Source organism: Tachysurus vachellii, chromosome 7, assembly GCF_030014155.1.
Source record: "Tachysurus vachellii isolate PV-2020 chromosome 7, HZAU_Pvac_v1, whole genome shotgun sequence".
In the NCBI taxonomy this organism is placed as follows: domain Eukaryota; kingdom Metazoa; phylum Chordata; class Actinopteri; order Siluriformes; family Bagridae; genus Tachysurus; species Tachysurus vachellii.
This window is the reverse complement of record NC_083466.1, coordinates 6,732,461-6,759,874: the sequence shown is the minus strand read 5'-3', so window position 1 is coordinate 6,759,874 and position 27,414 is coordinate 6,732,461. Positions and strand designations below refer to the sequence as shown.

Below are 27,414 nucleotides of genomic sequence, written 5' to 3'. Positions count from 1 at the left end.
TCGTAAATGAACAAAATGCAGTGAATGAACAAAAGAGAAATCTAAATCAAATCAATATTTGGTGTGACCTCCCTTTGCCTTCAAAACAGCAGCAATTCTTCTAGGTACACTTGCACACAGTTTTTGAAGGAACTCAGCTGGTAGGTTATTCCAAACATCTTGGAGAACTAACCACAGATCTTCTGTGGATGTACTGTAGGCTTTCTCACATCCTTCTGTCTCTTCTGTCTCTTCTGGTTTGAAGGCAAAAGGTAGTAACACAAAATATTGATTTGATTTAGATTTTTCTTTTGTTTGCTCACTTTGCATTTTGTAAATTGACAGAAATAAACACTCATTATTTATATTTATGAAAGCATTCTTTGTTTACAGCATTTTTTCACACCTGCCTAAACCTTTTGCACAGTACTGTATATAAATAATGTTGGAAGACCCAAGATTTTTAATGTCTTTCTAGTCAGAGAAGATCACTATGACTACAGTATTTTTTGGATTTGCCACCAGCTTGACAGTAACATTGATGATTACCATATGAAAGTCTATGATTATGGCATGATTATGTCTCTTACCATCTTTGCTGAATTTTGTCCTGAAGCATACAGCTATGAAGGGAGACATTATCACTGATGCTACAGCTAGTCAATTTGGAGAAAGACATTTCTATTCAAGTCAACTAAATTCTAATCATACAAAGCAACAGAAATCACAATACAAAATAGACATTTAAATGAACAAGCCAGTAGTGATGGTCACAAAGAAAACTTCTGAGTGACACCCAATAGCATAATCAGAGATAATTTCTCTTCTATAACTGTATACTATAGAGTCAAGCAGTGCAAAGTGTGTTAGCAGGAACTTAAAAATGATTACCGTCTAACTAGAGTCTAACTACCGTCTAACTAGAAGTTTCTTCAATCATGAGAATGACCTTAATTAATCTTTTTCAGTTAAACAAATGCATTAATCCAATTTAGAATTTGTAAAATTGCCTTTAATAGCCTAGAAGGCTAGAAAGATTTCCCCACAGAAAGCCTGCAAGACCTTGATGATGGACAGGTCCATCCTCCCAGGCACAGTTTAAACTCCCACAAATGATTGGTATTGTTTGCCACATGCTTAATGCAGTCTTCTCCAGCTTGGACTGCTGAAGCTCCCTCATGAAGTCCTAACAAATGCTCCTTACTCAAAAAGTTGACACACTCCCTGCATCCCAAGCTCAGTATGATTACAGCCTCTGACATCAACTTTGGACCTTCAGATATCAGTCTGCAGAGGCTGGGCAAAATATTTGTTAGAGGCTTAAGTACAAAAATGCCAAAGATAAACAAGCCTAACATGAGGGACAGTAAAGAGACAATGGCAGGTCTGAAAGGTTGAGTTGAAAATAATTGAATGCAAGAGCAAGGTTATTTTTCTCGTTTAGAGCTGATATCCACAGTTTTGTGTCATAGTAGAAGCATTATCTGAGAGTATTTAAAAAATGACTATAATATTACATTTTGTGTGCATCTCTTCAAGTGAATGTTGTGTTTAAACCAAAGTCTATGACATAATAGTGACATCACTGTAGGCTAACAATAATGGTAATGAAGCTTACGGATTTTTATGTATGGTAATGAAGCTTACGGGTCTTTTGTGTATAAAATCATCCACAACAAGTTACATGAATTGTCACCACTTACTTTATATGCATTTGTAAGAAATTAGACATTAGATCTGATAAAGTAGTAGCAAGAAGGCTGTACTGCACATACGTGCTGTATACTGAACCGTAACTCAGTGATGTCCTGATTTGAATACAGTATGGCTGTTGTTTCAGAACTTTCACACACCACTTCCATTAAAAAAGGCCTAAAGCCAGCTCACACCTTGGGTCCCTTTTTGGAAGTGTTTACCTTAGTACATAGCTGTATGAAATGCATAGTGATGGCAGGAAACTGTTTCAGTTGGAAAAAGAGGATCTTGGCTTGCCTCTTTTCCATTTGATTGAGTCACTTTTTACATTTTTTTACAAAGCTCAGTTAGCAAGAATCTGCAGTAAAGGGTAACAATCTGGAATGAAACAATAGGTAAATGAATGTTTAATGTTATTTCCTTGACGTGTTAATTTTTACAGCAGAAATGTCCTCTAATAAAAAAGGGTGTTTACGGCATTAAGAACTGACTTTCGTGAGGCAGCAAATTCCCTCCTGTTGAATCCAGAAAAACTTACATTTTATATTCTTAAAACTAAAGCCCAGTTAAAATGGAAATATAAAAAATACTGGTCATTTAAATTTGTAATAAACAGTGGTGACCTGTTGTTATACCCTTTGTGTTCAGTCTGTACAACTAAGAGTAAAAGAGCTAAACTATAGTTACATGCAGAAAGTATGGATTTTTTTTCTGTCCTGATTAATTTCACTGGTTTACTTTCCTAACAGTCATCTTCGTAAATGTATTACCTCACGTAAGTAGCACCCCCTTTTTCCTTCAAATTCTACCCAATATTGAACCTAATTTGTGTATGCAACCACAACCTCTCTCCTGGCTGTAAAAATATCATGGGAGTTATTGAAGTAACTTTAAAGTATATTTTACTCAAATATGTAGCATGTAATTTTTTATCCTCCTTTACTTTCATGCTTGGAGGGCCTTTTTACCTCCTATCACTGCCCTGGTGGTTTGAGAAGGTCCTAGTCTTAATGGCCTTTTGTAACATGCCAGAAGGTCTACCTCATTAGCCAAACCACCTACCGTTCCCTGGACACACTCCATCTTCCCTGGAAGCATGGTGCTTCTTACATTCAAACTTATTATGCAAGCAAACAGTGAGCCAGTCTGTTGGAACACTTCAATTTCCCTAAAATGCCTCATATAGTGCCAGTTTTACAGAATAGCTCAATATATTTACCATTTAACATTCCTAGCAACAGCATAAAATTAAGGTGTGTAATCGTCTGAAGGTGGCTACAGTAAGTGCTACTTGTGTGTTTTAACTAATTACATCCTTATACCATGATTGAGAGAAAAATCAGTATGCAATATATTTATTCTCAAAAAAAGAATAATGGTCCCCATCTTAGTTTGTTAACAAACAGCATGGTAAATATATGACTGTAAATAATTTATAAAGTCATGTAAAAATATTAGGACACCCCATGAAAGCCTCTTTTTACTAGTTAAACCTATGGGCATTTGATCTTCATTTTAATAACATTGGAAGATCCAACTAAACGAATAAAACCAAAGAATTTATTTTTTTAAATGATCTGTAAAATGTAATTAAAAAAAATCCATTTTCTTGAATGGAAAAAGTTAGGACACCTCACATCTATTTGTACTTAAAATGGATAAAATTGCCTACAGGTGTATCACATCAGGTATAAATTATTAGAACATGTTTACATACAGTAGCATTTTAAAGAAGGTTTGTCTTGTTTAAACCTCAGATATTTAGTTTGGTTTGCTCTTAATTGTTGAAGTGAGAGGTTTCACCATGGCGAGATCCAAAGAGCCTTCTGAGGCCTTCAGAAAGATGATTGTTGATGCTTATGATTCTGGTAAGGGATATAAAAAGATCTCAAAAGAATGTGTAATCAGCCATTCCACTGTCTGGAAAATCATTTACAAGTGGAGAACATTTAAAACATCTGCCAACATGGCCAGGTCAGGACATCCAACAACTTCACCCCAAGAGCAGACCACAAGATGCTTAAAGAAGTCTCCAAAAACCCTAAAATATCATCACAGGGCCTACAGGAAGCTCTTGCTACTGTTGATGTCAAAGTGCATGAATCTACAATCAGAAAGAGACTGTGCAAGCAGGAAACATTTACTGTCTAAGAAAAACATGAGGGCAAGACTGAAGGGCGTAAAAACACAGACAAAGGCCAAGACTTCTGCAATAATGTGTTTTGGAGAGATGAGTCTAAAATGTAATTATTTGGGCACCATAACACATTCATTCATTCATTCATTTTCTACCGCTTATCCGAACTACCTCGGGTCACGGGGAGCCTGTGCCTATCTCAGGCGTCATCGGGCATCAAGGCAGGATACACCCTGGACGGAGTGCCAACCCATTGCAAGGCGCACACACACACACACACACACACACACTCTCATTCACTCACACAATCACACACTACGGACAATTTTCCAGAGATGCCAATCAACCTACCATGCATGTCTTTGGACCGGGGAGGAAACTGGAGTACCCGGAGAAAACCCCCGAGGCACGGGGAGAACATGCAAACTCCACACACACAAGGTGGAGGCGGGAATCGAACCCCCAACCCCGGCGGTGTGAGGCGAACATGCTAACCACTAAGCCACCGTGCCCCCCCTTAAAAACATGGTTAGAGACGCCACGAAGTAGGTGGAAATGCCTTAACCGTATATGTGTTGAAGGCCACTAGGACCTCTTCCATCCTTGTCAAGGGGAGTGCTAACCTTCTCTCCTTTCATACAACACACCATAACACATGTTTGGTGTAAACCAAATACAGCATTTCAGCAAAAGAACCTCACACCTGTGTAACATGGAGGTGGAACTTTAGAGGTAACTTTCTTAAGTCCTTAGCTCTGTGTTTTTCTATGTAGCTCTGTCTTTGTTCTGTGTAGCTTCAGGACCATGGTGCTACACAGAACAAAGACAGCCCTTTGGCTGAAACACTAGCTATTAGGGAATAGGGTTTTTCTTCAGATCAAGTACTAATTTTTGTTGATTTCTTTTTTTTAATAAGTAATAACAAAGTGATATTTGTTGTTTGCATGCAATTACATCACTTTCATCTACAGGTATAAATTAAAACAAGATCAAAAATTGACATGTTAACATATCTTAATAAAGAACTGAATATTTAATAGAGTGTCACATAACTGTATTTCTGTCTCACACAAGGTGTTCCTGAGATGGGCTCTAGTGTCCAAGTTAAATGAATGAATTAAAAGACAGATTAGCAAAAGGAGTATTTATATAGTAGCATACTATATGCCTTCAGCACTACATAACATTACTTTCTCTCAAATGTCCAAATAAATAGGATCCTCTTTTATTCTCAGTTCATATCTGAGCACTAGCCAAATCTCTTGCAGTTTCCTAGAGAATTTTGCCTCTGCTTGACAACTTATGTGCATAACGACAGCCTCTGACACAAGGTCACAGCCAGATGTAGAAACCTGGACATGTAACATGCCCAGCAGTATGATATAACTGCAGACTTCTGCATAAGAAAATTATATCAAATCAAATTTGTCATCAAAATGTCATCACTGTATTAAAGATTCTCACTGTTGCACTATTCCAAAATGGTGAAGTAAATTCTGAAATTGTTGCTTCCATATCAACATGAGTGTACAGCACATTTCTGTCCTGTTATTTCACTCTCTCCTCTCTTTTTCATTCCATTTCATGTTATTTCATTCTCTCCTGGTCTCAGAGAGTCTGCTCTTGACTTTTGCTTAAGACCTGCTTTTGTCATCTTTTAAAGTGTCCCAATAAAAAACAAGCAACAAAATATTTTTCAGACCACCATCACTCAAGCTCCATTACTTGCAGTGGGAATTCTGCTGGAACAGATAGACGCCTTCAAAAGTAGAACTCTTTGCCTGAAGTTCTTTATGAAACAAAAATATAAAAGTGCAACAGACCATAAAACTGCAACAACTGGCTGCTGAGCCTCAACACCCATGGCATGGCACCACATTCCGAGTATGCGCTACTACAACACCTTACATCACCGATGACATGTTATGCAGAAGGATATTTAAGATTTAAAGATATCTGAAAGTGGTGATATTTACATTTGATGTTAGCCTGAGAATAAGAGATGGGAAATGTTCATAGATAATACTCTATAATAATGTATAAATAAGTTAGGAACATGCCTTATATTGCTGTGCTGTTGTTTTACATATGCATTTTATAAACTCAAGGTGATAATCAAAATCAAAGAGTAACCGCACAGTGCATTTGTTTGATGCAAAGCTTTGAATTCCATCAAACTACCATAACAGCTGAAGTATTTCTACCTATATCAGTTCTCTTGAAAAGGGGAAAGATATCATGGAAAGACATCACACAGGTTAAACACATGCCAAATCAAAAAAGAAAAAAGAGCTGAGATTTCTGATTTTGTTGTTTTGCAATATTAAATCATATCCTTTGGATTCTATCCACATCCATGTTTTTCATGCTTTTAAAACAGTTCCAGAATTTCACATTTGTATGCTTTGCTTTTGCTTTTTGTGTAATACAAAGTATTCTGACAGTTACAAAAACACTATCAGTGTTCTCTTATGACAAGACTCATTTACTTTACTTTAAATGCTAAACCTTTGCAGACCCAAGCTGAAGACATTTCTCATTTAGTCTCGTCCTCTTTTGTTAATCCCAACAGTAAATGAAACTCTATTTTTCAACCCAAACCAAGCCACAGAGAAAAGACAGATGATGCTGTGAAACATGTACAAGTACAGATGGACTGGCTTCAGCCTAAACCTACTGTACCTTGACCTTCCCTCTTGCTGGTCACATCTATCTTTATTTAAGTTTTAGTCTGTATACTGATTACATTTTTCTGCACCGCACTGCTAAGCTGCATTTCTTGTTTTTATTCCTAGCTTCTGTAATTGTTGTAACTAGCTTGTGGATAGAAACATTCTGTAGTTCAGTCTACAGAATGTGCCTTTGTTTTTATAGGATTTCACAAAAAGCCTAAATTAAGCAAGAAAAGTACCTCAAATTACCCCTGAGTACTACCGTTTACAATAAGGCATAAAGTTTTAACCATGTTAAAATATTTTGTATTTAGTTTTAGATTTATGTCTGTACATATATATGAAAATACGTACCTTTCAGGTGACTCAGGGTCAAAGCATGTTCTTGTGACATCAGTGATATCTGGATCACAGCAGTCACCATCATCGTAGTCATAGTGGATGATGTTGCACTCAGGTTGACACACCCCATCGCCCCTCATCCAGCTGTAGCAGGTGCTTGGCCTCAGACAGTCACCTCCATCATGGCCTGTGAGAGGGTGGTCACACTCCCGGTCACAGTGGCGATCTCCCACCTTAGTAACATAGCAGTTGCTGAGCACAAGGCGTCGCCGTAGTGATGAATTGTACACGTTAATTATGCTGAGCTCAAGTGTCAGGTTGTATGGTCCAAAAGCCTCCTCCAGTGCCTGCTTCTGGGAAAGAATCTGCTGCTCTGACACAGTGGGACTGCTACCATCATCATTGCATATATTAACCACACGGTATTGTAGCGTTTTAGCAGCCCGCAACTCCCAGTTCTGGTTGTAGTTCAAAATAACATCTGGATTGTCACAAACAGTCACCCCGCAAGGAGGAGGCAGGAAAGGTGAAATCAGTTCCTGCTCTGGTGCTGGTAATACTACAATGGCAGGGTGTTGGCGGTCTTTGTATGTCACCCATTGTTCCTCCATCATAGAAAAGTCAGCCCAGAGTTCTAGGAGGGGTTTCTGTTTCTTTAACCGCCACTCATCACTTTTAAAAAGCTCATTCCTACTGCGGGCATGATCCCATAGTACAACACCTCCTAGATAACCTCGAAAGCCTTGTTCAGTGCTAGAGAGGTTACCACCCAACAAAAATGTCCGACAGCTCTTGATAAAAGGGCTGTACAGATCACCAGACTGCTGTGTGCTCTCTCTAACCTTGGCACCATCTATAAATAGAGCCATCCGGTGGCCATCATACCTGGCAACCACATGACTCCAGGCACCTGGCTGGTAGTGCTGATGTCCAGGAAGAGTTGTGGATCTTCGAGCACGGTCTGAACGAAGAGTAAAAAAGAAGCGGCTATCTTTTTTCCCCATGGGTTTGACAGTCCGGATGCCAACAGACCACCCTTTCTCACTGTGGCTGGAGCAGTTGTCAAACACACCTTTATAAAGAAAAATGCATGCATAATAATTTAGTATATTTAAAAGGCTTGTCCGTTGCCTATGCTTTTAAAATTATGATTCAATTATCCGAATAGGCTGAAGAGTTTAAATGAACTGAACAAAGTCACTGCTATTCCCAGATGCAATTTGTAAGGAGCAGTCTGGCCTCCAGATGTTCATGTAGAAGGACAGAAAAAGGTCAGGGAACCCCTTCACTCACCCCACACACTCTCACAAGAACTCAGACTCTGTGTATGCTGTAAAAAGAAAGCTGACAAACCTGAACACCTGAACAACATATCATAAAGGGCCAAGACACATAAAAGCCAAAAGGTTTCAGTCGTTCAGACATTTGGATTGCATTATACGTTCATGTGTGCCACATTAATTTAATTCTACCTGTCTAATTTATCCACAGGTCTTCACATAATATGTTTAAACATAAAAGGTACGCTTAGGTAAATACTCAGAGATTTAATCTGTCTTTTGTTGTCTGTTTTTCACAAAAATGTGTTTTTCCCTCTAGAGGACAGGGTGATCTATTACACCTGGATCTGCTGCTTTTGTGTTTGCATTTACTGTATGGTTTGTTGTGTCTTGACATAAACTGAAAATACATGTATGGCTTTGCTGGAAAAAAAAAATGTTCCCAAGAATTTATACTTTTTTTCAGTAATCACACAGAGTATTATTTAGGATCAAGTACAATTGCAATAATGGTTCATTTTCAGTAATTTAATAATTACATCAATGTCTAGAGCTACGTATAAACTCCAGCCTACATTCTAAAAAGTTTCTGCTGTACGAATCATCTGTACAACAAAGTGAAGATGTTGGCTATACTTAAATAAGCTCACCTTATACATACAAAAGAACGATTGTGTTAATTAAATTGTTAATTAATAACATTTTAATTTATTTTTTTATTTTTAATTCAACACACAATACAAACCTGCTATAAGGACCTGATTGTTCAAGCCTCCCTCAGGTTTGACCCATAGTTCTAGCGTGAAGCTGGAGCGAGGAAGCTCAACTCCGGCTGCTGGATTCACTTTCAGCTGCTCACTCTGGCTAAAATACAGTGCCGTCATCCACTTTGGTGGGATATTTTGGATCTTGGCATGTATCAATTCTGCAGCCAGTCTGTTTTTTCCCTCCACATCCCCAGAGTCATCCTCATTCCCTTCCCCTAAATGCTTGTTCCCTTCACTGGTGAACTTTACAGGGCTGCGACGCACTCTTCTTGCTGAAGAGGAACTATCTCTCCTTTCCATCCATGTCCAAGGGCTTTGGAGTTCTGCCATGTCTGATGCCCATTTAGAGGTTTCACTGCTTGAATCTGTCATTTTCAGTGAGGAATATTTTGCAGAGTTGTCAACATATGAGGAATCCAGTGCTTCTTTCAGTTTTGAATGCATCTTCTGGTTAGACCTATGTGGCAAACCAACAACATTTTTTTCTTGGCTGCCACTGTCCCGTGATCCAGGATAAGATGATAGCTGCACTCCATGTGCTATAAGTAGTGAGTTATCGCCATGTGTTTTTTGTTCCTCACTTTCATCACACATTCCAGGGACACTGCTTCTGTCAGAACTGCGTTCACCTGAGCCGAAGCCTGTGTTCAGCACTGATTTCAGATAGATTCCTGGCACGCGGGTATATTTCCCTGGCATGCCTGCTAAAAGATAGTGTCGGGCTGCAGGGACATTAAGGCTGACTGAGCCACACTGCTCTTCTGTAGCCTGTTTCTTGGCCTCTTTCAGCACCAGATTCTGCTTATAATACCGAACAGGGTCTGAGAACGCTGTCTTTAGCAGCCATGTGTGAACTATTAAAAGAATGACGGTCAGTAGTCTGATAAGCATTGTGACATTAATTCTCCTGCATAATCAATAATCATAATCTGGAATGATCAATTTTAGAACTGGTTTATGTTTTATGTAAAGAGAATTAAAAATGAATAATACGAAGTCAACTCTACTAAATGATTACTAAATGATGTGTCACCCAAAACATTTGACCAGAAAACTGATTAAATAGGAGGGTGAATATGAATTAAAACGCACTCAAAGCATTTCCAATGGATTATCTTCTCTAACACGTATATTTACGATTAACTAGTAGATGTATAGGTCTAGATTTGGATAGAAATCTGTTCTGGGATCAGTGCATCATGTCGTATTATAACATTTGGTTACAGCCATCAACAGAAAACAAAAACACCTCACGCGCAATACGCGCGCGGAATGTCACCTGTCACGCGCAGCATCCCTCACTGTGTTACAGCCCTAAAACAAACACCAGCTCGTGCAAGCAGAAAATAATAATGATTAAAAAAAAAAAGGATGCTTTGTTATCAGAAGTCTAAGGTTAGGGTTCGTTCCAGCGTGTTCACTATACCAAGGTGAACCAAAAAGTATCTTGATGTTTCATTTGACCGCAGAATAAAAAAAAAAAAAAAAAAGTAAAAGCTCTGACCATCAATTCAATTTTTTTTATTAAACAGGTCGGTTTCCAGCGCTCGAGGACGCAGTAACTAGTCTGTTGTCATCACTTATCTCTGTCCAGCTGGTGCCGAGTGACACGCGCGTGATTCTCAGCCCTTAGAGAAAAAACCTTCGACTTTGGAAATATAAATGATGAGTTTTCCAAAGATAATAATATCCTTCTGAGGATACCTGGGATCGTGCGTCTTTGCCCTGCGTATTCCTCCTGTTCCCACTCCTGTAGCCGAGCTCTCCTTCAGGTTTTTTCCCCCCGTGAAGCTCAAACTCACGCGCTTATTAGGTTTTATCCGTTTCCACCGGTGTGACGTCACACAGAGACGCCCCCTCCTCACCCGAGCACCCACCCATGTCTCGCACTTTCACTCAGGAAAACGCGCGCGCCTTCAACACTCGTTCCAGCATGACATCTTCTGTCTCTGTGCTGATCTCACAAAAGACACACCACATCTGTTTGACATGTGAAAAGGGAAGCAGTGTTGATATACTGCCCGTGGACAGAAAAACAAATGTCTAAAAAACATATTGCAAAACCTTATGCATCACCTGCATCAATGCACTGTAGCTGTGTGCTGGGTTTTTCTAGCAGAAGTGAGTTTGGGTGAACATGAGATGCTTCATGCAGACCAAGACCAACCCTAGTCAGCAGGCCCTAACCTGCACATCCAACCTAAACACTTTACCAAGGCCAATGTTTAAGACTTAATATTAATAAATCTGAATATTCCTCAATAACTGCAATACACTTTATATTTTCCTATTATAATAAACATGCGTTTGAAATACCATTTTTGTTATTGCTGAATTTAATCAGTTCTATTCTGATCCTTTAATACACCAACATTAAAGCATACATCCAATAACAAATGTAAACTGGGCTAATACAGTCAAAATACTCAGGAGCATCATTTCAGAAAATAGTGATGTTATCCTATTTGACAATTGACAGGCTATGTTGGGATTTTTCTATGGTGATTCTGTAAAGGGCAGTTTTAGGTCATTAAAGACTTAAATAAAATGGAACAAATTTCGTAAACCAATTTTCAAGAAGAGAACAGAAACAGAAACAGTGTCAACGGTCACTGGCAAACAAATAGCCTTACAAAATTATAATAAAAAAAATAAAATTCCCTTAGTTGATTAAACTGAACATATCTGACATAATATTGATACCTTTCTGTTTACCAGGCTTTATTTGTGAGAAAAAATCTACTGTAGCAACATTTTATGCAATTACTGTGTTATTGTATGGATGATAATTACACTCTAAAGACTCAAACTCAAACCTAGATAATTAACAGTATAGACACAAATCACATCCTTTCTAACAAGTGAAAGGACTGAAAACTAAGTAATAAAAAGATTACAGTGTTCATTTGTATTGTTTACATTCAAAAGGATTTTTTTTTAAACTCATTTGAATGTAAATAATCACTATTTTCACAGAAGAGGTAACATTAGTGTTACAGTATATTGTTAAACTCCTATAAACTGCTCCTCTCCCATTTATTAACAAAATGTTCATAGAGCAAGTCGGGATGGTGAATCCTGCCTCAGTTCAAATATTTTAGCGCTTTTAGCACTTTTAGTCTGTTTTAGCACTTTTAACATTTTCAAACTTCATGTCCAACAATGTCTTCCAAGCTATGTGAAGCACTGAACACTCGATGCCCGATGATTGCACAGTATCTTGACCAAGTTAATGGAACTTCAGCCACACTTTCCCCTATAGACAAGCTACTACTGAAAATACTACATTAAAATGCATTAAACAGTTTTAAGATATAAATGTACATTTACAAGTATGGAAGTACTTTATGGAATATTTTAACAGTAAACAAATCCTCATACTGGTACAATCAGTCTGTTGGGAAGGTTAATACATTATTAAAAAAAATATTTCTTTATGTTTAAATAACTAAGTGCTTATTAAAGTATTTAGTGAAGATGAAGGTCCTAATACGCTGTCAGAATTGTACTAATTGATGATAATAATACAGACTAAGACTCTTTCCCTAAAGAGTCATTGGACATACATCATTTACTCTGAGATGTAAAGCTTCATATGCAACATACTACGTTACAAGAGCAGCCTGGTTGTTCTTGTTCAATCAGCAGTGTTACCATGTTTCACTCACTGTGCTTCACACCCTACTGAAAGTGTCCATACAATAAACGAACAAAAGGGAACCAAATGCATCAGAGAATACTTTGTGTAAGGTGGTAGAGGGGACAGAGTGCTGTATCTGAACCTTGGAGGTGTAAGATAATGTTTCCCATTATTATTCATACAGTATGTTATAAATGTTCTGCCTGATTTATCACAAACATGCCAGTTTAACAGCAGATAAACTGATAAACTGATCTAGAATTAAACATGATATCCACATTTAGGATTACATTGGAACTAGTTCTACAGCTGTTTAATTTTCATAAATATCACAAAATTTTGCCCCTACTGGTTTTGTCAGGCTCATTTTGCAAGCTCGGGGCACCTGTAAGTTACAGTTGGGGCCCCTTCAGGGGCAGAAAAGACTTCAGCCAGTGGGAGGTATGAATTTTGCAACCAACCCAAGAATCCACCTACTAAACATTCAATTTTTTTTCAGGCCATTGAGGTCTAGCTGCAACTTTGTGAAAGAAAAAGGAAAAAAAAAGTGAATGGTAGCTTCTAGACCCCACCCCCAAAAGTAAAGGAGCTCAAAGAGATTATCCTGCATTTGTGGCCACACAATGCCAATCCATTTTGAAGTGACCATTAAATAGAAAGAAAGAAAGAAAGAAAGAAAGAAAGAAAGAAAGAAAGAAAGAAAGAAAGAAAGAAAGAAAGAAAAAAGTCTTCAGTTACTTAAGTAAAAGTGTGAAAAAGTGAGCGCAGGGTAACTGACTTGTGACAGGGCACCTAATGTGTGTTTTTAATTAGACTCACCAACCACTTTATTAAGAACACCTGTACACCTGCTCAGTTATGCAAACACTTTTGCAAGCACACACACCTCCACATTCAATTAGGCATGACTGCTGTGTTCCTGCTTCATTCACAACACTCTTAATTACAGAATTATACAGTCAGTGACCGCAAGAGTCCCGGAAGATCATTTGGTGCACAGTGGTTTGGCAGCTTAGTGTATTTGCTTCACACCTTCAAGATCGGGGGTTTGTGTGCATGGAGTTGCTTGTTCTCCCCTTAACTTCAGGGGGGTTCCACCTGGTACTCGTGTGTGTGTGCTTGTGCGCCCCATCAAGGGTGTCCCCTGCCTTGTAAACTCCAGCTTCTTTGTGACCCTATGCAGGATAATCAGTACAACAGATTTATATATGATAAAGTCATGTCAACATCATCATGAATGAATTACTATTAATCATAATGTATTTAGCTGATCATGTTTGTAATGTCTGACAGAGACCTTTATATGGGTGGAAATAGTGAAATGGTCATTCATCTCTGAAAATATACTGTCTAAAATACCTTACAGCAGACTCTAATTTTATTATTAACTAAATATAAGCAATGCTACCATAAATGCAAGAACAGCAAGACTTCAAATGAGCAATGGGTCATAGCCCTGAAGGCAAATAGACCATAATTCAATCTTACAAGCCTGACATGAGTGCAAAGCAAAAAAGTATGCAGATATAGATTTAAAGCTTGTGTTAGTGATGACATTGAAACTGCTGACAGAAGGTTGAGGGCTTAAGCCCCAGCACTGGCAAGCTGCTTGCGTGAGGTCCATTGAGTGAGGCCCTTTATCTGCTCCAGGGATGTTGTACTGTACCATGGCTGACCTTATTCTTTGCCTTGTGAATAGGTGCAGAGCCAGCATGGAAGAGACTAGTACCATCACGATAAAAATGTTTCCCACCAGGATAAAGATGATCAGTCAAAAATAACTTTCTATTGATTAGCAGTAACAATGTCAGAAAAAACACCCCAGAGAATAACAGTTAGCATATAGAACAGCTACTAGGGTTACATCCTGTAATTGTTGTGGATAAACATGTATTTGAAAATGTTTCTTCTCTCTAGGAGATTATTGGAAGTTCCTTACCCTCTAGACCCCACAGCAACCTCTGCAGGCTGCTCTGCATATCACTGAAACATAAAGAAATACAGAAAGATACAGAATACAGAAAATACAGATACTTTATTCTTTTCTGACAGAATAAAGAGCAACTCCAGCAAACTTCGTCATGAATTTCAGACAATTACACGCTTACTTTGCTATCACTATATTTGATTGCCTCATCAAATATAGTTATAATGATTTTAGATTTTGAACTGCTTAACTGTAATGCATTATTATTTTTCCAAGTGAATATGCTATTCACTTTTTCATATAATCAACTCATCTAAAAGTCTTCTTCCTGATTCTTTTAGAATAACAAATTTAAATTAGAAACATGGAAATGGAAAATGTAAAAAAAAAAAAAAAAAGAACATAATAATAAGTTTTAACTCAAACATGTTTATTTGTTGACTCATTTGTCATGGCCCAGTCTGGACTCATGTTGTTTCCAGTTTCTCTCATGTTGTCCTGTTTTTTCCTTTTCTTGTGTTCTCTCCTGACTGTTGTGTGTGTGTGTGTCTTGGTGTAGCACTTCACTTCACAACTCTCTACGATGGAATCCTTAAACACACCTGGTCTAAATCAGCTCTCCAAACAACAGCGTATGTAAACCCCAGTTCTGTAGCAATGGAACACAGATTGTTCCGGCTTCTAGTGCAGTAACTCCTCCGGTTGACTACCACACCAACAAAGGCCTCAACAAGTGCGCCTGTTACATTCTCTTCCCACACACTCTTATCCACGTTGCCTTCAATAAAACCTGTCTAACCCCCTTCATAGGCCATTCACAGGGCCTGTGTTCTGCATTTTGCGGTCCCTTTAATCTTGTGATCATAACAGCATCTTTAAACCCCAAAAAAGGCTAAATTAATAAGTCGATGAATATCTGAATATAGTGTAAAACAATGTTATTGATGAACCTAATTAACCATGTTTTAAACATTTTTTGTATTCCTCATTGGCAATATTTTGGTAGCCTTCTTTGGCAATGCAATTCATGTGTAATAGATATTTATTTTAAAGAATTTAATTAATAGTTCACAATTAAAATCGTACGTTACTAAAATTGTTAGACACTTTTACTGTTGTTCAACTGAGTCACAGAGTGCAGTTCAGAATGTTTTTAAAAATGGACGTAACGCAGTGTTAAAAACAGGGATAGGCAAAAGGTCAGGCAACCAGCAAACAGCAATGTACAGACAATCCAATCCAATACAAAACCAGGATAGCAATCACAGGAACCAAGGTTTGGTATTTATCAGTGGATTCCAGCATTCACATGATAGAACATCCTCACCAGACTGGGTGGTATGAACCAGTGCCCAGTGGGGCATGCAGAGGTAGTCTGAACCAATGAATCAATTTTTCACGTGATTATGTTAGCAAAGCAGAAGGAGGACAAGATGGGTTTGGAGGTTGGATCTTTAATGGTGATGGGATACAGATTTGACAGGAAATCAGCTTTAGTGTGAAGTTGATGCAGAACAAAAACAGACCCCAGTAGGTTAGGCAAGAGTTTAACTGCTTAATTTTGAATGGTCTGTGAAGATCATGAATGAATTGGTTTGCTCCCTCTAACTGGTGGTGCCACTCCTCCAATGAGTGTTCCACTAGAAGCAATTATCAATTCAGAATGTCACAGTTCATTTCTGCTGGGGAAAGATTGTTAGAATAGAAAGCCACAGAGTGGAGATTTGGTTTGTCTCCAAACCTCTAGAAAAGAACTTCTCCCACTCCATACTGTGAGGCATGATGTCCCTCCACATTGAAGGGTTGGATGATTCAAAGTGAACATAGGAATGGTGGTGAGGGTGGTTTAAAGTCTCTTGTAGGCCACATCAACTGCAACATTCCATGCCAACAGTTTAGGTCCCACTTCAAGATTCAAGATTCAAGATTTTTATTTGTCACATACACAATTATATAGAGCATATATAACCAGAAGTGAAATGTGAGTCAGGTCTGCTCCATGGACAGCGCAATTGTTAAAAAATACAACATAGATGAAAATATAGCTATGAAAGAGTGAAATAAAAGTATACAATAAAAATATAAGAATAAAATATAAAAGAAGACTGTGGAATTAAATATAGAATGAAAAATAGTGTGCATGAAAGTAAACTGTAGTCTTAAATATTGAGATACACAGGGATGTACAAAAGGCAATGTGCAAATGTGCATTATACTGTAGTCTTAAATATTAAGATACACAGGAATGTGCAAGAGGCAAATGTGCAAACAGGTTGACATTTACAGTATGTCAATGTGAGGTAGTGAATGATGAATATCTTACTGATAAAGTGAATATTAAGTGGAGACATGAAGATGTTAAGAGGCTGGTTTTGAGTTTCACTGGTTCACTAGGTTACAGATGTAAGATACCATGAGCCTAAAACTCTGTTCAAAGACTTTTTTTTAAATACATACAGTACATACAACAAACAGGGGAGAAAGTGCTAGTTCAAGTAATTCATGAAGAAGTAGGTCTTCAACCGTCATTTAAGATGAGCGAGTGACTCAGCTGTCTGGACCCCTAGGGGAAGTTCATTCCACCATCTTGGTGCCAAAACAGAAAAGAGTCTTGTTGTATACTTACTGCTTACCCTGGGAGATAGTGGGACGAGTCAAGCAGTGCTGGTTGCTCTGAGGCTGCGAATTGCAGTGCGAGAAGTGATGAGGGCTTTGAGGTAAGAGTCGGCTAGTCCATTTTTGGCTTTGTAGGAAAGCATCAGTGTTTTGTATCTAAAACCAGTGGAGGGAGACTAGCAGCAGGTTGGTATGCGAGAACTTGTATGTGGTATGCGAGGTTAAAAACAAGTCACGCAGCTGCATTTTGTATCATTTGTAAAGGACAAATTGCATTCATAGTTAGACCAGACAACAGTGAGTTGCAGTAGTCCAGTCTTGAGATGACAAGAGACTGAACAAGTACCTGAGCAGCCTGTGTGGACAAAAATGACCAAATCCTTCTAATGTTGTAGAGAAGTAACCGACATGAGCGTGTCACACTAGCAACATGCATGGAAAAGGACAGTTGATTGTCCATGGTTACCCCAAGGTTGCGAGCTGTGGCTGAAGGGGAGAGATGATTGTTATGCAGGTATATTGCAAGATCATGACCTGGGGATGAATGACCTGGGATGATCAGCAGTTCAGTTTTGCTAGGATTGAGCTTCAACTGATGAGCAGTCATCCACGATGATATGTCTGCCAGACATGCTGAGATCCAAACAGAAGCTGTGGTATCTGAGGGTGGGAAAGAGAAGATAAATTGAGTATCATCAGCAAAGCAGTGATTAGAGAACCTGAAAGTGAGGAAATAACTTTAAGAGAGTGAGTATACAGGGAGAAAAGGAGAGGACCAAGTACTGATCATGTAGTAGTCTGCATGTAGCAGATGTCACTCCCCTCAATGTTACTCGATATAAGAGACCTTCCAGGTAGGAAGCAAACCATTCCCATACTGATCTGCAAATTCCAAGACTCTTGAGGGTGGACTCTTGTGGCTGTCTCTGTCAAAAGTGCTGTTTTAAAGCCAGAATGGTTAGGATCTTGGAGACTGTTCTGCGAGAGATAGACCGACAGTTGATTATAGACAATGCGTTTTAGAAAGAGAAGAGAGAAGTGATAGCAGTCTGTGGTTACTGATGCCTGATGGATCCAGAGCAGGTTTCTTCAGGATGTGAATAACCATTTTAGGGGCCCATTGATAATCGTGGTGATGAAGGGCAGAAGGTCTTGTGAGATGGTCTGGAGCATAGGGGAAGGGAGTGGATACAACGGGCAGGTGGTAGGATTGCAAGACTGTATTCACACCTGCACACATCTCTCTTCCAAAAAAACATAAGCAGTAGTCTTTCAAGATCAAGCTCATTGATGAGTTATGTGATGCCTACAGCAGAAGGAAATGGGGGCAAAGTACAGTATGTGTCAGAAAGACAAATGATTGTGAAGGTCATGCATTGTGCAAAGCATAACATTCACTCAGCCAGATTATAAGTTACAAATGCTTTTGTGTTGTATGCACCAAGGTAGCTCTAGAGCAAAAATGGGCCACTTGAAGAATACTTTTTGATTCTAAACACATATTGCATTAAAAGGTTCATATACAGTATGGCTCTTGCTTTCAAGAAATTTCACAAACGATCTAATATACTATTTCTGTATTTCTCTATTTCTGAGTGACTGGCACACTGATTTGTTTTAGGTATGGTGCTCAGTTTAGATTTCTGCACTAATGAAAGATGATTTATTCATCACTTAACATATCATATAATACCAATGTTTAGTGTTTTCTAGTGAATACACATGAGGCAGGAATGCACCTAATATAGAGCACTATGTACTCATACATTCTCACCTTTTGAACATGCAAAACTCCACACAGACAGTAACCTGAGCTCAGGATGGTGCCAGAGACCTGGTGCTGTAAGGCAGCAGCGCTACCCTCTGCACCAAAATGCAGCCATGTTACTAATTATTATGTTTTTATATTATAGATTCAGCATGTTGCATTCAGTCTGCTTCATATCCCTCTTTATATTTGTAATATGTAATTAAATAATTATTTTTAATGAGTTTACTAAACATACAAAATGTAATTAAATGACAATTCTGCTATTTGCAAACTGTACATAGCTAATAGGGTTTTGCTCTTGCTAACTAATGCCCCTTTTCCACCAAGGCAGTTTTGTTCCTTTTCCACCAAGGCAGTTTGAGTGCTGGTTCAGCACCAGAGCCTAATTTAAAATCAGTTCTTTCTTTTTCGACACCTAAAGCACCGGCTCTGAACCAGGAAAAGTGGTTCTTAAGTAGCACCAGAACATTGCTGGTCTAGACTTAAGAACAGGGTCGTCAGGTGCTGGAGGCGGGGTTACTGTGACCAACAAGACAAAAGAAAACATTGATAGCGCCATTTTTAAATCATTTTAAATCAGGATTCGCTGCGTTTGGATGCCAATGTAGGTTCGCAAAGCCATGAGCATTAACAGCAAAGCAACATCCACCATTGTTTGTGTTTGCCGCTGCTGCGCTAACGTTGCTGTATAACATTGAATACAGTGACATAAGACTTGGCTCTGTGATGGCTCTCTAGCCCATGGAAAGGCAAACCGGTTCTTTGAAGGCTCGCCAGTGGAACCAACTTCGAACCAGCACCAGCACTAGCTCTGAACCAGCACCCAATTCTTTCTGGTGGAAAGGAGGCACAAGTACTCTATACTGAGTTTTATCACATGGCTTTAAAGTATTTAAACCACTGCTAGGATAAGTATCCTTGTACTTTTACAAATAGGTTATAATATGGGAATATTAACGAGGTAAATCCCTTCTAGAGGGGTTCTAACTTTACAACCTAATATCATCCTAATTTATAAAGCATGTTGAGTACATTGGCTTCATGTTAAAAAGAAGTCTGGTCAGAGTTCTAAGCTCAACAAGATATACAATGTTTGAAATGGCAACGCTGGTGTGCTCGTCTCTAACTGAGACATGACACTGATGCGCTAAAACTTATCAGTAAAACTTATCAAGAGATATTTGTGCCGTCTCACTGGAAGTTCAGCAAGTGTTAAAGCAGATAAGTCAAAGTTAGGAAAACAGCATATTTTGCCAAAATAAATGCCAAAGAAAAAGCATTAACCTCATTTTGGCTATGACTCACTGTCAAAATAATGTACTGGACTTTACACATTACTGCATTCAATACATCCAGAACACCTTAATGCATTCATCAAAACAAACAATGGAAAATGTTTAATTTCAGTCCATTATCTGACCAAACACAGGCCTACTGTATTGCAGATCACACAGTGATACTGTGTTCAAACTTTACCCAGACCTTAGACTATGTCAGCCCTCTGACTATGACAGGATTTTCTATTTGTCTTGTTTTACATTGTTTAGGGAAATGATTTTTTTATGCAATGGCACATATAATTTATTGACCACAGTTATAATTCATAATTTATATTATAATATACTCAATAATAATAATAATAATAATAATAATAATAATAATAAGAAGAAGAAGAAGAAGAAGAAGAAGAAGAAGAAGAAGAAGAAGAAGAAGAAGAAGAAGATGATGAAGAAGAAGACTTTGGAGGTCTGATCTGAAAAGAAAAGGAATTAACCTTTAAAAAGGGTCAACCATCCAGTGTGATGGGGAGTTTGGAAAAGAGGTGAAGAGGCGAATATAGGTGGGTTGGAGTGGGTGGAAAAAATGTCAGGAGTGTTGTGTGACAAGATTGTCAGCAAGAATCAAGGGATATTTGTACAAGACAGTAGTGAGAGCAGCTCTGCTGTATGGGTTAGAGACTGAAGCAGTGATGAGGATGTTGAGGTTCTCTTTAGGAGTGACGAGGATGGACATCAGAGGGACAGCTCAGGTTGGCTGTTTTGGGGACAAGTTCAGAGAGGCTAGATTGAGATGGTTTGGACATGTACAGTACAGATGAGGGAGCATGGGAGAGTATATTGGTAGAAGGATGTTGGAGATGGAGCTGCTAGATAAGAGGTCAAGAGGAAGGCCAAAAAAGGAGATATACTGTATGGATGTGTTAAAAGAAACACAAAGGTAATTGGTGTGAGAGTAGAAGATGCCAAGGATAGAGTTAGGTGGAAACAGATGATTCACTGTGGAGAAACCCAAAGTAGAAGAAGATTATTACTTAATCATTTTAAAGGCTATAATGCAGGCATTCCAAGAGTAAGCTTAAGCTTTTCTATGGGTAATGATGCCTCCAACTGCACAAAGAGAGAATTTCAGGAATGGGTGAGTATGTCTATTATCAGAACAAACAAAATCATTTATTATGCTGTTCTCAGTAAAATATGTATAAAATAGACATTTTTCACTTCCCTGGAAATGTTGTACTACATGTACATTGTTTATAATCATTTACTGCTTTGTGATTTTGTGTTTTTCAGTTTATGCACCCACCATATCTTAGCATTGGAATACTTTTATTAAATGTTTTAAAACCTAGTCATTTACCGCTAGTAAATGTTAGGTGATTCTTACCTGTGTCTTAATACGACCAGCTTTTAGTGAGCCAGAAAGTGCTGGTTGAGCCACTCACTTTCACACACACATGGAGTATAATTTTGACCTTGCTGAAAAGTACAGCTGAGAAACAAAACTGAGCCCAGAGCTCTGAGTGTTCTACAGCCATACACATTGGGTTCTACATTGGTGCCAACACCCAGGATCAAAGAAAACTTAGACACTGCCATGGAAGCCTCCCCACTCAGAGATATCTTAAAGCCTCTTGCCAGAAGCTCACCAAGATTCGCTATGCTTTTATCCATGTTCAATATCTGAAGGACTGTTGTTGGTGGTCGCTGGTGGAAGAGTGAGACACAGAACAGATAATTGAGCTAGTGGTACTCGAACAGTCCATGACGTAGTCCTTACATACAGTATTTACACTTGTTGGCGCTGTTTCTGTTTATTGTCTTTTGTGTATTGTCTTTTTTGTATTGTCTTGTAATTTTTTTGTTTGCACCTGTCTTGTTTGTCTTGTCCTGCACTGTTTGCACCAGGTTGCACAGTTGCACTATATGTGGCTAGGACTTACTTACTAAGTCCTTAGCCCTATCTTTGTTTTATGTAGCACCATGGTACTGGATAAACGTTGTCTCATTTCACTATGTACTGCAACAGCTATATATATGGTTGAAATGACAATAAAAGCTTCTTGAATTGACTTGACCTCAGTCCACCAAAGCCTCATTGAAGGTGAGGTTAGATGTGTGCATAGGAAAATTATGATGGTTTCCTTTTTTCCATTTGAAAAATTCACGGGAGGGTATTCTTCCGAGTAATCACCTGAGTTGGTATGCTGAAAGAAATTGTTATGGACCAGAGCTCTACATTGCTCTTATAAACATTAGGTGAGCTTTATTGAATATTAATGATTAGTTCAATTCATATCAATGTTTTCCAACTGCAAACAAAATGCCTGGTGGAGCATTTTAATCAAACCTTTCAAAAGTCTGTCGACAAAGTTACTTGAATGTGGGCGCAAAGTTATTTGAGCGCAGTTGCTGTTGAATTCTCCTGACTTTTCTGTCCCTTTTGTTCAGCATCACAGACATGTCAGACATCTGGGCTGTGGCAGAGAGAGAGGGAGAGAGATAGAGAGGGAGAGAGAGAGAGAGAGAGAGAGAGAGAGAGAGAGAGAGAAGATTGAGCTTAATCTTTACCTTGAAAAGTCTCATGTTAGTGAAAGCCCCTTTTGGGTTGATTTACATTTAAAGTGCTGAGAATAGAAGTGATCACGGAGCTCTGCTGAAATTCCACTTGCTGCTGAAGCCTTCCCCCACACCTATACACACCTACAGTATGTATTAAGCGCATTATTATACAATTATACTGAATTATATAGCAGGGTATCTGCAATAGAAAGTTCAAATCCAAACCTGCTTTAGTTGGGGAGCTCTTCTGGGGTGTCTGCTAGAGACGTGGAGACTAACATGACACATTACAAGCCAGTTGGCCTATGCTGTATGACTTCCTTTGACGCTTACACTGACTTATGCTGCCTAAGCACCGACATTCTCGTGAGGTCTAACAGAACTACCTCTTGTATGGTGAATACAGGCAATTTGTTAGCCACTTTTTTGCTTGTAGTGGAGCAATAATTCTAGCTATCAACCCATCTTTCATGTAGCTGATTAGAACTCTCACTCCTGGCTTGATGGATATCTGCCAATTTGGGTAGGTGTGGTGCCAAAGGTCCACATTTTTCCCATGGTAGTAAGGAGGGGAGCAACGCTTCACAACCCAAAATCTGATGCCTCCTTCTTGTTTATATGATCAGATGTCAGTGAATCTGTGCAATACATATTCTTATATTCCCATCAGCAAGTTGAAGACACAGTCCTGAACACAGGAATCCCAGATTATGTGCCTTGTATTTTCTTAAATAGAAATAGCAAATAGCGTTAATTTTAGCATCTTTTCAGTGAACTGCCCAGTTCCTCCTAGCCTTCCTGCAATGACTGCATAACAGTGGAAAATATCTGCCTACATTAAAACTCAGTCATAGCAGGGTGCCACAACACAGTGAGCGGTGTCACACCAGGGGTGCCTAAACTTGATACAGCTTTCCTGAAGGGAGCAAGGCACCTTTGTCCACCACATTCCCCAATGAGATCAACTCAGGATAAGCTCTTTTACACTGCTGTGCCATAAGACTTCCACTTATGAACCCATGCAGGCTGCTTTACTGAAATGGGCCTCTCTAAGCTTTCTGTTAGCATTCCATTTAGTGAAAAGAACTATAGGTCTTGGGTATAAGCTCTTCTTGCATGTGTTATTGGCCAGATAACTCTAGAGTGACTTAATGATTGATCCAGGAGTTTCACCTACTTTCATTAAGTAATTGATTCAGTTTGCAACAGTCCATGGAGATGAACCAGGTAAACATTCTTGTTATTCCTATTATATCCTATTAATATTCTGTTCTTGTGTCTGTTCTTTGTTCTTTGTGTCTGGCCGGATTTTTCGAAGAACTAAATCCGCTACCGTTGGTGCAACCGGTACAGCCAGTTCTCACCTCGCACCATGTTTCAAATCCAGGGCTAATCACCCGAATTTGAGTAAAAACCCGCAACGATTCCGAAATCAACAAAAGAAATACCCATTCCGGGCAACAAAAACTCGTTTTTGTTTGGTCGCTGCTTGAAATCTCACCAGAGATCTCAGTCTAGGACAGGGCATGCAAACGCTCTCGATAACGCAACGGTCATTCGAAGACAAAAACAACAACATCAACATCTACGAAACACAAACCTGAAGGCCCCGTTTTCACCAAGGTCGGCCACAATAATATCAACTTACAACGTTCAAACACCCAAGAAGATCGGCAAACTACATCAGCTAATTCATGGGTGTATCAAAAATGGAATAGAAATCATCGCCATACTTTACAAGAACATCGGTGGCAAACTAATCAACAAGTTGACACGCACAGGGAGACGCTCGAAGATGGAAACACCTGGCATTTTGACTATTCCTCAGCAACATCAGAGGGTCAAGGTGGAATAGGCATCCTAATGAACACTAGACTTTCGAAGAGTCTCAGCTCTATGGTGAAGATATCTGAATGAATAATGGTGGCAAACTTCGTAGGCAATCCAGCAACAACAATAGTAATAGCCTATGCACCAACCGAGGATAAATGCGACTCAGAGAAAGATAAGTTCTACGATGACCTTCAAAAGTGTGTGAAAGGTGTCCCAATCCACAATGTTCTTCTGATACTAGGAGATTTCAACGCTCGTATCGGCAAGGACCGACACTTGACCAACCCAAAATCAATCGGGCCTCACACTTTCCATGAAGAAAGTAACAATAATGGCAAGAGGCTAGTCGACTTCTGTGAAATGGCCAACATGAGACCAACACAAGCAAGATTCCCGCATCCCAAATCTAGAATATGGACTTGGCAACATCCAAGCAACAGAGATAAGGATGAAGGAAATACAGTAGAGCGCAGTTGGACCATATCCTAATCAACGGGAAATGGATCAATTCAGTCGAGAATACAAGAGCTTATAGCACGGTCGAATGTGGGTCAGATCACAGAATTGTCAGTGCCCGTACCAAGATCAAGCTACGAGTTGAACGACAGAACAGGTGTATCAGAACTAAATTTGATTGGGAGAAGCTCAAAACGAGTCAAAAGCTTCAAGCCCAGTTCAACATAACAGTGAGAAACCGATTCGATGCTCTCTACGAAGAAAACAAAGTCAACAACTTACAAACCAAATACAACATCTTTGAAAGGTCCATTGAGGAGACAGCAAGCGAACTGCTCGGAAAGCTAAGAAAACCCAAGGCCAAGCATTGGGTCTCAAAAGCAACAACTAGCATACTAGAGAAGAGAAACTGAGCGAAAAATGCCTTCAAAAGTAGTTGTCTGGAGAGAGATAAGGAAATCTGGCAAAACCTTAATCAAGAGTTGGAATCGGCCTATTCAAACGACCAAGTTCAACATCTCGAAGGCAAGCTACAACAACTCAAATCAGCAGCAGCCTCTGGTCACCTTAGAACAACATGGGAGATCGTTAATGAACTTGGTGGGAAGAATATGTCAAAACATCAACATAAAATGAAAAGAGCAGACGGAAGTAGTATTAACAACAAAAAGGATCTACGAGATAAGTGGAGTAACTACTTTAGAGATCTTCTCAATGTTCATTCCAATTTATCGAATGCCGATTCAATACTCCCGGCACCAAGTGACCTGGACATAAACGTTGGTCCTATTACATATCAAGAGACCTTTGATGCCGTACAACAGTTTAAAAATGGCAAAGCACCAGAATGCGACCTTTCAATTACACCTGAAGCGCTCAAATATGGAGGCCCGGTGATAATTGAACTTCTCCATCAAATCTGCAACGATGTATACGACCAAGAGACTGCACCAAGGCAACTAACTAACATCATAGTTCCTCTTGCCAAGAAAGGTGATCTTACTCTTATGACCAACTACAGAGGAATCAGTCTTATATCGATGGCAACAAAAGTCTACAACAAAATTCTACTCAACCGAATAAGAGAGCCTATAGATAAGATCTTAAGACCCAATCAGGCAGGCTTTCGTCGTGGAAGAAGTTGCACCGATCAAGTACACATCATACGCAGATTGATAGAAAGTGCAGATGACAAAAACCTGCCTCTCTACATAACCTTCGTAGATTTCAAGAAGGCATTTGACTCAATAGATAGAAGGAAAATGTTTGAGATCCTGCGTCATTATGGAATCCCAATCAAGTTGGTCAACGCAATCAAGACCATATACAACAACTCTAAAAGCGCAGTCCTAGTCGAAGGAGAACTAACAGACGAATTTGACATAACAACCTATGTCAAACTAGGAGACACTCTACAAGGAGACACTCTTGCACCCTTTCTCTTCATCATCGTCAATGATTACATCCTGAAGAATACAGAACTTAATCATGCGAGATCCCATGGCATCAACGTCAACGAGAACCAGCAATAGCAATTTTTGACCTTGATTTTGCAGACGATCTCGCACTACTGGAAGGTAACCTAGAAAGAGCTCAATCCCAACTTAATGAAACTGCCAAACAAGCAGAACAGGTCGGGCTCATGGTGAATGTGAAGAAAACAGAAGCATTCACTAACCAGGATAAGAGTAAATACTTAAAGATAGGTAGCCAAAGGATTGAGTGGGTTAACAACTTCAAGTACCTGGGGTCAATGGTCAAGTCGAGCGAAACTGACATCAGCACAAGAAAGGCCCTTGCGTGGGCAGCCTTCTGGAAAATGAAGGATATATTTCGCTCAAAGAACCTTCCCATCCATCTCAAAACAAATATTTTCCAAGCAGCATGCTTACCTATACTTCTGTAAGGCTGCGAAAGCTGGATTATAACAGAGAAGCTCAAACAAAGCCTCAACAGTTTTGCCACCAACTGCTACAGAGTAATGCTCAACATCAAGCGCTTGGACAAAGTCTCAAATGCAGTGATATACCATACGATCGGTATTGACCCGCTATACCTCCAGATACAACGGAGGCAACTTAGATATGTCGGTCATTGTCTACGCAAACCAGAGTTCGAGCTGATCAACAAGTACGTTCTCTATCAACCATTGGAAAGACACGGGCGAAGAAAGCGTGGTAAACCAAAGCTTCTCTACCCACAGTACATAGGCAAATTGATCAACAGCGAGATACCACCAACAGTTGACGAAATGAGAACAGCAGCAAGAAACAGAACAGAATGGAAGAAGATTGTTGACGCCTGCAAACCACAAATATTTGCAGCCGACTGATGATGATGATGATGATGATGATGATGATGATGATGATGATGATGATTGTTCTTACTATTTTAACTGAACTTCTTCTTATGAGCATCACTAAGAGATCTGCCACTCCAAGTCTACACTACTGCTGCCTG

The 27,414-nt window shown here is 39.1% G+C and overlaps 1 protein-coding gene and 1 non-coding gene across 2 annotated transcripts in view; both read right to left on the bottom strand.

The window, feature by feature from the left end:
* pappa2 (pappalysin 2) overlaps positions 1-10,010 on the bottom strand; it is a 53,082-nt gene extending 43,072 nt beyond the window's left edge. The window contains exons 1-2 of the mRNA XM_060873412.1: positions 8,851-10,010; positions 6,838-7,897 (exon numbers count right to left, since the gene is read on the bottom strand). Of these exons, the coding sequence (XP_060729395.1) occupies positions 6,838-7,897; positions 8,851-9,763 (1,973 nt within the window). The 5' untranslated portion in view covers positions 9,764-10,010. The remainder of the gene's footprint in view (positions 1-6,837; positions 7,898-8,850) is intronic.
* LOC132849325 (U6atac minor spliceosomal RNA) lies at positions 4,329-4,456 on the bottom strand. Its single transcript, XR_009648868.1, has one exon. It is a non-coding gene; the product is annotated as a U6atac minor spliceosomal RNA (small nuclear RNA).
* Positions 10,011-27,414: the final 17,404 nt, after the last annotated feature.